This window comes from Palaemon carinicauda, chromosome 3, assembly GCF_036898095.1.
Source record: "Palaemon carinicauda isolate YSFRI2023 chromosome 3, ASM3689809v2, whole genome shotgun sequence".
Classification (NCBI taxonomy): Eukaryota; Metazoa; Arthropoda; class Malacostraca; order Decapoda; family Palaemonidae; genus Palaemon; species Palaemon carinicauda.
Genome location: NC_090727.1, coordinates 128,814,779 through 128,829,778, shown reverse-complemented (window position 1 = coordinate 128,829,778; position 15,000 = coordinate 128,814,779). Strand labels below are relative to the sequence as shown.

Below are 15,000 nucleotides of genomic sequence, written 5' to 3'. Positions count from 1 at the left end.
TCTCCGTTCTGTATATGGCTATTGTTGCTTAGGTGAAAGAAAAAATACAGTATCCCCGAAACAATGACCCACTGGGCATGAGTGCGCAGCACATCATGTACCGTTTGCCTATATTGAGTAGCAGTGAGGTTATGTTAATTTTGCGAGCCAAGGCAGAGCAAAAACCATTTGAAAGACGTGAGGTGAATTATAGACAATTATGATACCTTAAATTCCGTCTGGTTATCTTATGCATTTCTAACCATCATTACTGTATTACTGTAAATGACTCGTTTTTGGTGTTTTACCATCCAAAACCCATATTTCCCACTGGGATCCCCCATAGTAATTTTAATAGGGAGGTAGGGAAACTCATGAATGGGCGGTTTGCCCCAATATTCATGGTGAAAAATGGATAAAACACAAGTATGTAGGAAAATTATATGGTACACGTATTTGGCTAGAAAGTAAAGTACATATTTACCCCGATTTTATTTAAGTGTTTTGTGGAATTTCTCCCATTTCCTTGGTTTTAAGTGTTCCCTTAAAAAAATTCTCAGTTATCGCTGGGATCCCGACAAAATGATCAAGTTTCTATGGCTGGGAAAACAGAACCAAGTGGTTAGCACTAACACATGCATAGTTAACAGAATTTAATTACTTTTGTTTGGCAAAAAATTATCCAAATACCATAACAGTATTTAGAAAAAAAGGAAAGGTTACCCTGACGGTAAGTACAGTAATACCTAATATTTACCCTCCCTAAAGATTATGGAAAAACATCAACTACAAATTATGTTAAAGTTTTACTGTATTACAGATTCTCATTTCGAACAGAAAATATATGTTTTCCTGTAGTAAATAATGTGATTTGAATGGATTTGACCTTCATTTCAACCGCAAACAAACAGAACAATCAATTCCACAACCTTTAAGTAACCGAACTGGTTGCTGTTATTATGGATAAAATGGAGGCCAAAACTGGTTAAATCACGTTATTTTCTACAGGAAAACATATATTTTCTGTTAAAATATTTAAATATAATGTCTCTTGTTATATATATTCTGTTAAAATGTTTAAATATAATGACTTGTTCAAATTCCGTGTAACTTCACTCACGTATGTACTGCGAACGCTAACATTAGCAATATTACGCAAATTTACCAATGTTACGCAACGTTACCAACGTTGCGATGTCATTGCTAAAGTTAGCAATGCTACGATAATATTATTATGTGTATTTTAAATCATTTTACCATATACCCTTTACATAATATATAAAAAGGTACAAAAGGGTACAGAACCTAACAAACCCACCTAACCTAACCTAGAAGTTCCCAGGTCACAACCCCTACCCGAGGGCAAGCCCCCGGACCCCCTTCCCAGGTCACTACCCCTACCCGGGGGCAAGCCCCCAGACCCCCTTCCCAGGTCACAAACTTGTACTGGCAAGAGGTAATGTTGAGCTTTGCACTCTAAAATCATTAAAATTAAACAAATGAATGATTTACTTTTATGACCCGGATCGGCATTTCTTCTTGGTTTAAGATACCTTAGTTTGGGTATTGCAGTAATACACGTGAATGTCTTTCCTGTACGATAGGAAGGAACAGCACTTGGGGCACTGCAAACGTTGAGGTATTACATTGTGTGATTCAAGGAAATTATCAACATTGGATGTCGTATAAAAAAAAATCACCATGAAATTTAGCAAATGCTTCTAAGTATGGAACACTGCAGCCGTTACAAGATTCTATAACTTCCTCCATCGCAAAATACGAAAAATAAGCTCACTTGAAATAACAAACACCAGGCTAGGACAAAGGTTTCCACAGAAAAGGATTTGTTGGGAGGGGTATTAATAAACCACTTGAATAGAGATAAGGGAAGGGGGTTGGGAAATATTAACCCCCACCCCCTGTGCAAACTTTCCATACGTATGAGTTTGTGATTGGTTAACGGAAAAACAACGGAGTTTAGAGAGTAAACATGAATGAACTAGAATGGGAAACTTGTCCAGAGTAAGTATTTATGTGAAATCGGGACGTGACAAGGTAATAACAAAATGTATAAAAGTAATATAGAAAGATAAAATGGAGTGTATGATAAATAATATTTAATGGGAATATAAAATGAGGTGATTTTATAAGGTATTGGATAATAAAACGAGTAATACTGGGGTCAAACGTAATATGTATACAATGGTATTACATAAATGGGATGGTATAGTTGTAGAGGATCAAGACATATACAGTAATTGAATAAAGCGGGTGAAGTCGAATAGTTAAATTTCACGGCTAGAGAAGAAGAAATCCTATTGGTGGAGGAGGAGTCTATACGCAGGGAGGAGGGGTTTTTGCGCAGAAGGTCAAAACCTGCATGTACAAACGAACGAACGAACGAGAGCGACTACAACCGACAAGTAGAATGACAAAAAATAAATGAAAAACACTGCTAATGTTAGCATATTATGCTAACATTGCTGCAGCTCAATATTACTGTATTTTTTCATGAGACAGCCTTTGCAACGGTGCCTCCAAAGTTTATCCTCTCATAATGTTTTGTCTTTTCCTCCATTTATTATACATCCAAAAAGGTAACGTACAGAGAAGAAATGGCTTGTTTTATCTTTATATACCGTTTCCCCAGTATGTTTTCCCCATCCAAAACCCCGAGTTCCCACTGGGGGTACCCCATTACCGTAGGATATATATATATATATATATATATATATATATATATATATATATATATATATATAGATATAGATATAGATATAGATATAGATATAGATATATATAGATATAGATATAGATATATATAGATATAGATATATAGATAATATATATATATATATATATATATATAGATATAGATATATAGATAATATATATATATATATATATATATATATATATATATATATATATATATATATATATATATATATATATATATTTCTGAAACTATTCATTTGCAACGGGAACGAGTGTCATTTTCAATGGGAGCGGAATTTTTCTATAGAAATAAGTAGTTTTTTCCTAGGTTACATTGCCCTGTAATATAATACAATAATACCCAAATGATATGGTCAGAAAAATACAAACTGGATATTCTTGGCATGGCCTATCTAGTTTGATACACTCTGATTTCAGAGAGCAATTGTAACTTTAACCAGTTTTAAGGAAATAATGAAATAAAGCTCTTACCACAAACAGCGGTGTATTCTTACTACAGTAAACAGGTTTTGTTGCTTATAACAGCGTTGTCAGGAAATACATAACACAATATACACTATAGTAAAGACACGGTAATCGAAAGTTCATACAACAGCTGATTATGTAAACAAACTCCAAGGATCCTGAAGCATGCAGACGAATTCAGTTTTTCTTCTTCTTTTGTTATAATGGAAGCCCTCAATCCTCTTCTATACGTTATGAACAGAGCCAGTTGAACATCAACCTGGATGACGGAATTTTCGTTGAAAAAAAACAAGTTATTTTTTTCTATTCTCTCGGAATCGCTTTGAAAATTACATCTTGAGCAGGAACGTGAGTTACTGTTGGCAGAGTGAACTCCAGGGGAATAGGCGTCTGTTCGCAAGACTCCAATCTAAAAGGAAGAGGAGAAAAGATCATAATATAAAGGTAAACAAAAGGGTATTAAGGAACTGTTGTAGTATTTTCCTGGCTTAAATAATAAGTAGATAATTAAAAAATTACAAAAGGAATTAAGTTGAAAGGACTGATTCATGATTTAAACTTCAAAATTCTAAATTCTTCAATAAGTTATAATCATCATCTCACAAATACGCACATTATATATATATATATATATATATATATATATATATATATATATATATATATATATATATATATATATATATATATATATATATATACATATTTATATATCATATATGTATATATACACACATACATATATATATATATATATATATATATATATATATATATATATATATATATATATATATATATATATATATATATATATATATATATATGTGTGTGTGTGTGTGAGTGTATGTTTGTGAAGAGTAACAAAAAGTAAACACACGAAGGCCGTCGATACCACTAAATCTCTAAAGATAGATAGATAGTTATCAAACCTCACCTGTGTGTCCTAACGAGTCTAGCTATCGCCATCTTGGCCTCCATTTGTGCAAAACGCATACCAGGGCAACTTCGAGGTCCAGCTCCAAATGGGATATAGGACATCGGATGTCTCGAATTAGATGCTTTGGCTTCTGGCGAAAACCTGGAAAGATGATATTTTGAGTCATGGGGTTACCTGTTTGATGATGGCGATTCCTCATAACTCCATTATTTCCAAACCTATTGCTAAAAATATGGCAGTCTAAAGGATTTGGTGGGGGTGATAGCCCGCCCGTTCGGTAAATATGTAAGGACACAGCTTGTAGGTTAGGTCAGGTGGGGAATTTAGGATAGGTGGTGCTTTATGCGCATGAGGTCCAGTCGGTAGCTAGGTTAGGTGGGAAAGTTTAGGTTAGGTGGTGGTTTTTGCATACGAGATCCTGTCCGAAGGTTAGGTTGGGTGCGGAAGTTTGGTTAGGCGATGTTTTATGCACACGAAGTCTTGTCCGTTGGTTAGGTTAGGTGAGGAAGTTTAGGTTAGGCGGTGTTCTGTGCACACGAGCTCCTGTCCGATGGTTAGGTTAGGTATGGAAGTTTAGGGTTAGATGGTGTTCCATGCGCACGAGGTCCTGAATGTATCTATACAAAGGCTCCGGGGCATGAACTGGAGGTTAAGCCAATGTCAAATACCTCAACTCTTTCTGGTCACTCACCTGTCAGGGTCAAATTTTAATGGGTCCGGCCATAATTTAGGGTCGTGGTGAATTTGCCAGACTGGAATCATGATGTCAGTATCGTTTGGGATGAAGTAATCACCCAACTGCGAGAGAAAAAGAAGAATGATTAAGACTTGGATATAACAAGATTCTCTCTCTCTCTCTCTCTCTCTCTCTCTCTCTCTCTCTCTCTCTCTCTCTCTAATGGAAGAATGAATAAGACATGGATTTAACAAGATTCTCTCTCTCTCTCTCTCTAACTGAAGAAGAATAAGATATGGATATAATAAGATTCTCTCTCTCTCTCTCTCTCTCTCTCTCTCTCTCTCTCTCTCTCTCTCTCTCTAACTGAAGAAGACTCAGTAAGACATGCATATAACAAGATTCTCTCTCTCTCTCTCTCTCTCTCTCTCTCTCTCTCTCTCTCTCTCTCTCTCTCTCTCTCTCTCTCTCTCTCTCTCTCTCTCTCATGAAAACTATCAGGCATACAGATAAGACTGAGCATGCACTTGTTTGTCACAGAAATGTTGAATGAAATGTCTCCTTACTTGGAAATCCTTGTTCGTATCCCTGGTGATAAAGTTGACAACAGGAGGAAAGACTCTCAATGCTTCCGAAAACACCTGGTCCAGATAGTTCAGTTTGTGTAGGGTGTCGTACGTAATGTGTTTGTGTCCATCCTGGAAGTTAAGAATTCGATATAGTCATTCCAAACAACAAATTCAAGATGCTGACTCGGCAACAAATAAGGGTCCTTCTGCCTCACAGGGCCTACACGGTCTCCACAGACCTGGCGGATGCCTACTGACCCATTCCAATGAATCACTACGCTTCCTCCTACCTAGGATTTCGACTCCAAAGGAAAAGTTACGCCTTCAGGGCCATCCCTACTATTGAAAACCAATTAATTTTCTTGATTTAGTTGTTAGATATATAATTTTGCAAGAATTATATGCATTGTGGTCTATCATTTCATCTCCTGCGTTTTGCGATGTTTTTTATATCCTGCGTATTCCGTTATGTCGATGCTATGCACATTAGGTGTGCGTGTGTGTGCAACCTGAATTATAAGATCTTATGATTGTTCGCTGATTAAAAGCGATCTTGGAGCGAAGGCAATTTCATCTAGAGCAGTTAAAGAATGGAAGTCTATTAATGTTGCATTTTCTTTATTCGTTGATATCATTGTGTATTTTTATGCCATTTACGTGGTTTTTAATTATTATTATTATTATTATTATTATTATTATTATTATTATTATTACTTGCTAAGCTACAACCCTACTTGGAAAAGCAGGATGCTATGTGCCCAGGGGCTTCAACAGGGAAAATAGCCCAATGAGGAAAGGAAACAAGGAAAAATAAAATATTTTAAGGACAGCAACATAAAAATAAATATTTCCTATATAAACTATATAACAAAACAGAGGAAGAGATATAAGGTAGAATAGTGTGCCCGAGTATATCCGTACCCTCAAGCAAGAGAACTCTAACATACAACAGTGGAAGGCCATGGTACAGAGACTATGGCATTACCAAAGACTTGAAGAACAATGGTATGATTTTGGAGTGCCCTTCTCTTAGAAGAGCTGCTTACCATAGCTAAAGAGTCTCTTCTAACCTTACCAAGAGGAAAGCGACCACTGAACAAATACAGTGCAGTAGTTAACCCCTTGGGTGAAGAAGAATTGTTTGGTAATCACAGTGTTCTCAGGTGTAAGAGGACAGAGGAGAATATGTAACGAATAGGTCAGACTATTCAGTGTACTGTATGTGTAGGCAAAAGAAAAAATGAGCCGTTACCAGAGAGAGGGATCCAATGTAGTACTGTCTAGCCAGTCAAAGGACCCAATAACTCTCCAGTGATAGTATCTCAATGGGTGGCTGGTGGCCATGCCAACCTGCCACGTAATAAAAAGGATCTCGCCTAATTCATTATTGTTGTTTCCTCATTAACGAGTTCTTCCGTAAGTCGAAATTACGTAATTATTTAATTAAGTAATGTGTAGCCTACAACTTTTAATTCATCCTTTGGAAGCCATTTCTATATACAGACTTACACAGATTAATTTTTTTTTTTAAGTTTGAAAAAAGAAGGCGGATGTGAGTAGATTTCCCATAAGTAAAATTCAATTGACTATCATCTTTGATTTCCATAAGTAAAATTCAATTGGCTATCATCATTGATTTCATCAATGCCAATTGAACATGGTGATTAAAAATCCCAAGTAGATTCCTTGATCGTAAGAGATGAGTCATATAGCCCATTTTTTTTCAATAACATTTAGTTGTTATCTTAACGCCATCTACCTATCGGTACATGTGCCCCCTAGGGACAGATTAAAAGGCCCTCTGGGGAAAACCCCACGAAGTCTACTGGAAGTTTGATCGACGAAGACCCCTTTTTAATCTCTTTTTTCAATAACATTTAGTTGTTATCTTAACACCATCTACCTATCGGAACATGTGTCCCCTAGGGACAGATTAAAAGGCCCTCTGGGGAAAACCCCACGAAGTCTACTGGAAGTTCGATCGACGAAGACCCCTTTTTAATCTCGTAGTTGATAGTGTAAAAAACAAAGCCATTTTTCCTGGGGTTTTTCTCGTGTCGTAACCATAGATGAGATTAATGATCGTGTAATCACTGTGACCTTTGTTTTTGGGGCTGCTGTCTGTTATCCAAAACAATACACTTTTAAGGCTCGCTGATAAAGGCTTTTTCAAAACTCGAAAGTAACTAGTAAACATTGATAAGAAAAAATCTCATTCGGTCTATTTTACCGTCATGAGTCAAGATATGTACTATTTTTCTAGGGCCTTCTGGTTTCTTTGTTATTTTTTTCTTCTTCTTTCCTTTCTTTATTATCTATTTAATTTAGATATGTCCAATTTCAATCGTCTTCCCAGAAAGGGACGTTCCAGCGAGTGCACTCGACATTCTTTTTCTGCACTGATTTTCCAGAAATTCAGGCATGAATATAATGTATTTTTATTCTCATCCTGAATTCAATAATGTCAGTTACAAAACGAAAGTACAACTCCAATCAAGTAATTTGCTTCCCCTATCACGGCTAATATATATATATATATATATATATATATATATATATATATATATATATATATATATATATATATATATATATATATATATATATATATATATATATTTATATATATACATATATATATATATTTATATATATATACATATATATATATATATATATATATATATATATATATATATGTGTGTGTGTGTGTGTGTGTGTGTGTGTGTGTGTGTATGTATAATTGTTTGGGTCTCTAAAATGCGGAGAGCGAAAGGAAGATAAATCTAAGGTGAATGTTACGCAAAAAATTGTCTCTATAAGGAGGAACTGATATCCACTAGATAAAAAAATATCGCTTTTCCACCAATCTACGGTATATTTTTAGCTTTCTGCTCATCACAGGGCCCGTCTATGACCTTGGACAACCCAATGATCAGGCCACGCACGAGTGGTTAGTGAACTATGATCTGGAAGTACTTGATGTTAATTGGTGTCACGGTTTTTTTTTTTCTCTCCTTTTTTTTTCTGGTCATGTTTCACACCCTGGGATAGTGTGAATCTTCTTCTTCTTCTTCTCTTTGGATAAATATTACCAGATTTCACTGCCTGTTTCTGTTTTTGTCTGAATTTTTTTAACTGTATTTAGAGGTGCAGAGGTACTATAGTCCATTTCTTTTAGCGAGGCATATTTGCACCGACTCGCAGCGGTGCCCTTTTAGGTCGGAAAAGTTTCCTGATCGCTGATTGGTTGGACAAGATAATTCTAACCAATCAGCGACCAGGAAACTTTTTTTTTTGCACCGACTCGCAGCGGTGCCCTTTTAGCTCGGAAAAGTTTCCTGATCGCTGATTGGTTTGACAAGATAATTCTAACCAATCAGCGATCAGGAAACCTTTCCGAGCTAAAAGGACACCGTTGCGAGTCGGTGCAAATCTGCTTCGCTAAAAGAAATGGACTATAGGACGAACTATTTAAAGCAAATGTACTATTAATTCTAGTAATGGCTTTGTGGATTAATTTATTGTGTTGAACAATTAAAATATAATATTTTAAGAACTAACAACATTAAAATAGTCCTTCATTAGTGGATAATGATCTGAAAAATCTGAATATTTCACTTTCATACCATAAATAAACATATGAATTATGACAAATATTAATTCCAGTAATGGCTTTGTGCATGATATGAATTTCTGCCAAATTGAATTTCCTATCTGTAAGCATTTAGGGTTAAAGGATAGAAAAAAAATAAGTATGCTTCCATATCTAATTTCTCCTCCTCTTGTTTTGTTAAAGTTTTTATATTTTATATAGGAAGTATTTATTTTAATGTTGTTACTGTTCTTAAAATATTTTATATTTTTCCTTGTTTCCTTTCTTCACTGGGCTATTATCCCTGTTGGAGCCCCTGGGCTTATAGCATCCTGCCTTTCCAACTAGCGTTGTAGCTTAGGAAGTAATAATAATAATAATAATAATAATAATAATAATAATAATAATGATAATAATAATAATAATAATAATAATAATAATAATAATAATAATAATAATAATAATAATAATAATAGCAGCACGTTTTACCTCTTTCACACTTTGAACAATTCCATTCTATCCCTCACGCATTCTTGCCTTACTGGATATTATGTTATCGGTCTAACTCTTTCTACTGAATGCCGTCTCAACAAATTAGCTCTCAAGTTGTTAGCATAGGAATGCAATCTCTTGTGTTCCTCAGGGTAGTGTTCTTGGCCCAATAATTTTCCTAAGATACATATGTGGTTTAGTCTAGAAAACAAACATGTTGCATATGCAGATGATGCTACTCTCTTTGCATCAGTTCCATCTCCTGAATGTAGATCTGGGGTTTTATGTATGTATATATTCATGTGTATGTATGTATGTATGCATGTATGTATGTATGTATGTGTGTGCGTCTGTCTGTGTATGTATATGTATGATAAAGTGCAAGATGCCTAAGTACCGGTGCACTTAACAAATTACCTGGCAAGGGTACTACATCATGAATTCTGGGAAATCCCGTCGATATGGCAGTGACGTCACCTGGTAACCCTTTTGGTGCAGTAGCACTCAAGGCCTAGGGCTGTTCAAATGAAGAGCAAGGAAGGGGGGGCGGGGGGGGGGGGGCTGCCAACTAATCATCAGTAATCATAAAAGACATTGGAACTTGAGTGTTATTGCACCAAAACATACCAACAGGTTTTTCCAAAACTTCCAACCCGGGACATAATCCAGCTCCCTCACCAGGTGACTTCTCAAGTACACCAGTACTTAGGCCTCTTGCACCTTTGATTATATATTATCATTATCGTCATCACTATCCGCCATTACTAGTACACTGCATAACAAAGGCCCCAGCGATGTCTTTTTACTTGCGTCTGTTTGTGGTCTTTCTATGCCAATCTACACCTACAAACTTAATTGAATCTTTTAATTGAGATCTAGCTTAAATTAGTGCATGATGCAAATCATGAGGCAGGAAGTTGAACCCTCATAAAATTCATAGTATGATTGTAAGTAGATCGAAGACAGTGGGTCTTCTAAATACAAATTTCTGCATTAATAGTGTTTCTCTAACTATATACGCCTCCTTTAAAACTTTCAGGTACGATTCCTGTTTGCAAATTTAAGTTTGAGAGACACACACAGTTTGATTTCTCTTCAATTTCACACAAAAAAGTAACTTATAACATTTTCAGCGATCAACCTATCCCGAAGAAATGTTTTATTTCTTTCATTCTACATTATTACGAGTATTGTTCTCCTGCCTGATCTTCAGCTGCTGAATCTCATATTAATCAGTTAGACTAAATCTTGTGGCCTATCAAATCTATTATTCCTGATCTTCATAATCACTATCACCGTCGACCATTTGGTTCTTTCTGAAGCTGCATGAGAATTTTAACAATTCTGTCCATTTCATTCAGATCTTCCCAGACTGTACCATTCTGTTCGTAATAATAGCTATGCAGTTCATTCTAATAGTCAGGCCTTCTCCATCATGAGGCTTATTATTATTATTATTATTATTATTATTATTATTATTATTATTATTATTATTATTATTATTATTATTAGCTAAGCTACAACCCTAATTGGAAAAACAAGATGTTATAAGCCTAGGTGCTCCAACAGGGAAAAATAGCCCAGTGAGGAAAGGAAAAAGGAAATAAATAAACGATTTAAGTAATGAACAATTGAAATAAAATATTTTAAAAACATTAACAACATTAAAACAGATACTTTACATAAACTATAAAAAGACTTATGTCTGCCTGTTCAACATAAAAACATTTTCTGCAACTTTGAACTTTTGAAGTTCTACTGATTCAACTACCCGATTAGGAAGATCATTCCACAACTTGGTCACAGTTGGAATAAAACTTCTAGAGTACTGTGTAGTCTTGAGCCTCATGATGGAGAAGGCCTAACTATACAGTATTCTATAAGTTTTATTCTAGCTATGACCAAGTTGTGGAATGATCTTCCTTATCAGGTAGTTGAATCAGTGCAATTTCAGAAGCTCAAACAACCAACGAATGTTCTTATGTTGAGCAAGTTAAAATATGTCTCTTTTCATAGTTTATACGTGACAGATTTTTTTTAAAGTTTATACTGATCTTATATTTATATAATATTTAAACATTACTTTTCATGTATACTTTGCTTATTTGTCATTCCTCACTGTGGTATTTTCTCTGTTGGAACCCTTGGCTTTGTAGCATCTTGCTTTTCCAACTAGGGTTGTAGCTTAGCTAGTACTAATAATAATAATAATAATATGATGATGATGATGATGATGATGATGATAATATAATAATAATAATAATAATAATAATAATAATAATAATAATAAGAATGATGATGATAATAATGATAATATATATATATATATATATATATATATATATATATATATATATATGCTGTATATATACATACATATAAAATACACACACACACACACACACATATATATATATATATATATATATATATATATACTCACATATATATATATATATATATATATATATATGTATATATATATATATATATATATATATATATCTGTATATATATATGTGTGTATATATATATATATATATATATATATATATATTATATACATATATATATCTGTATATATGTATATATATACATACATACACACACACACATATATATGTATATATATATATATATACATATATATATATATATATATATATACATGACTATACCTTTTTATCTATCACGCACTAATTTCACTTTAGAGTAGGTGGGGTAAAAAAGTGAACTTTTTCCGAAAATATTTTAGGCCAATAAGCTGGTCATGTTTTTTTCCCCTGGTGGCCCCTTTTTCAAGTACTAACCAAGCATGACGTTGCTCTTATATATAACATAATACTGAATTATGATTCATAAATAATATATATGATACCAGTAATGTTCAATTTATATTAGAGGATTGTAATGCTGTACTTCTAAATCTTTATCGATATTCGCTCCAAAAATGGCCGTGTATGTTATCAAAAGAATAGCATTATTCTACGAAAAGAACTCTATTATCTATGTTATCTAAGTCTGCTATAGGTTTGGAGATAGAAGACCCTTAATTAGTAGTAAAACATGTTCCAGTAATATCACTCATATCAAGGGGACAAGCAAGATTGGAAAAAGTAGGAAAAAATCAACTGGGAGAGAATGCAAAAGTGGAAGGGATTTAAATAAAGATGTAAGTCAAAGTAACCATACACTGTTAAAAAAACCGTAATTTTGATGGGAAATTCTCCGTAAAAATATACTCTACTCAAGTATATTTCAGTAAAATACAGGCGACCATAATTCTACCATACTTTGTTATTATATTTTACGATTTGATGATCGTAATATCACTCCTTTACGTCAATATATTCGTTTTTAAAACGGTATCTATTCTGGAATAAACGTTGCCAGGCATTTACCGTTTTTAATACAATTTTTTAATAGTGTATGTAATTTAAGTTACATTTAACAAATATTGACAAGAAAGGGGACTTACCTCAATGTGCTCGCTGAGTTCTAAAAAGAGCTTTTCTTGGATGTCGGGATGGCAAGCCAGGAGATAGGCGGTCGACGTGATGGCATTTGCCGACGTCTCAAAACCCGCGAGCATAAACACCCAAACGTTTGCTATGATCTCTTCGTCTGAGAGATTCTTGTTCTTGGGGCCTTCTCTGCCTGACTTGGAGTTGGGCTCTGAGGGTTGCTCTTTCTTAACGCCTGCCGTACCATTCGAAGTGCTTGTCCCATTCATAGTGCTTGTCCCATTCTGAATGCTCGACCTCTTGGTGTCGTATTCTTTTTGATATCCTGATGCCTCCAGCATAAGCTGCAGAAGATCGATGTTCTTTGTAGACAGGTCTTGCCTTCTAATCTTCAAGACATCCTTGACGTGCGACACAATCATATTAGTCATGCGGCCTGAGAAAGCCAACTTGTTATTAATGAAGGCAAAGACCTCTCCTAAGATGCTGAAACACACTGCCAAGTCAAGCACTGGGCTCATGGCGTGCTTGAGGAAAGTTCGGGTCAGAGCGAAGAACTCATCGTTGTTTTGGTCTCTCTGGCAGTTCCTCTTCATGGCCATGACACATTCACAGATGACATCTAGGGTGAGGCCTTGGAAAATGCTGTACCATTCAAGATTCTCACTTTTGGTATTGTGTTTCGAAACAGCCTCTAGCAACTCGTCAACCCTCTTATTCATGATGCCCATGATCAGCTTCATCTTTGCCAGTGAAAATGTTGGCGCTAGGACAGAGCGCACGTCCTTCCACCTCTGGTCTCTCAGCCCAATGAGGGTGTGAGTGATAGGATTGATTTTTATGGCGACCTTAGGCCTGTTGGAAAAGACATTGAAGTCTTTCATCAGCACTTGCTTGACCAGGTCCAAGTCCTTGATGACGATGGTCGGCTTGTCTCCCATGTAGTAGCCGAAGACATCGCCGTACGTCTTCAGCCATTCTCCGATGACATTCGTGGCCAAAGCATCCTTCCCTCTCAAGGTGAAGAGGCTGCCATGGATCAAGTGAGGCTTCACGTAGGGTATGCCCAGACGCTGGAAAAGCGAGTGCTTGTATCTTCTGACGCGTACCCAATACATCAAGTAGAGGACCAAGCATCCGATGCAGAATGTTACGGTGTATCGGGTCAACACCTTGCACAGGAGGGCCCATACGTATGACAGGATTTGCAAAATCATCTTTTTTTTTCAAATTTTATGAATATGTCTGTAAAGAAAAAAAAGGAAAATTTCAAATCAGTGAACTTTAACTGATACACACACATACACACTATATATATATATATATATATATATATATATATATATATATATATATATATATATATATATATATATATATATATATCAATATATATATATATATATATATATATATATATATATATATATATATATATATATATAGCCTAGATATATATATAGATATATATAGATATATATAGATATATATATATATAGATATATATATATATATATATATATATATATATATATATATAGATGTATATATATATATATATATATATATATATATATATGTATATATATATATATATATATATATATACAGTATATATATATATATATATATATATATATATATATATATATATATATATATATATATATATATATATATATATACAGTATATATATATATATATATATATATATATATATATATATATATATATATATATATATATAAAAGGTTAATACCTTAAGAACTTAAAATCTGTAGATGACACAGTTGTGTTAAATGAATCATGGGAGGAATTACAAAAGATGATGGAAGATTTGAATAGAGAAAGCAGAAATGTAGGACTAGATAATGTTTAATGAAAATACTGATAGACAACAAATAAGAGTTATGGCAAACCTCAGGAAATTGTTAATAAATATACGTGCCAAGGACAGACAGTAAGTGTTTCTCTAGGATACAAGACCGGAATAGAAGAAGGATAAGCATGGGATGGAGAGCTTTTGGTAAACAAAATGAGATTATGAAAATTAAAATGCCACTTTCTCTAAAAAGAGAAA

At 34.2% G+C, this 15,000-nt stretch overlaps 2 protein-coding genes across 2 annotated transcripts in view; both read right to left on the bottom strand.

Annotated features, from left to right (window-relative positions):
- Nucleotides 1-3,324, bottom strand: part of app (Palmitoyltransferase app) — a 101,667-nt gene extending 98,343 nt beyond the window's left edge. Inside the window, exon 1 of the mRNA XM_068370598.1 lies at nucleotides 3,190-3,324. The gene's annotated coding sequence lies outside the window, so the exon portion shown is untranslated. The remainder of the gene's footprint in view (nucleotides 1-3,189) is intronic.
- Nucleotides 3,325-3,454: 130 nt separating this feature from the next.
- Nucleotides 3,455-15,000, bottom strand: part of LOC137638501 (cytochrome P450 3A29-like) — a 12,689-nt gene continuing 1,143 nt past the window's right edge. The window contains exons 2-6 of the mRNA XM_068370600.1: nucleotides 12,934-14,164; nucleotides 5,366-5,497; nucleotides 4,815-4,921; nucleotides 4,121-4,264; nucleotides 3,455-3,592 (exon numbers count right to left, since the gene is read on the bottom strand). Coding sequence (XP_068226701.1) covers nucleotides 3,487-3,592; nucleotides 4,121-4,264; nucleotides 4,815-4,921; nucleotides 5,366-5,497; nucleotides 12,934-14,136 — 1,692 coding nt within the window. The 5' untranslated portion in view covers nucleotides 14,137-14,164 and the 3' untranslated portion in view covers nucleotides 3,455-3,486. The remainder of the gene's footprint in view (nucleotides 3,593-4,120; nucleotides 4,265-4,814; nucleotides 4,922-5,365; nucleotides 5,498-12,933; nucleotides 14,165-15,000) is intronic.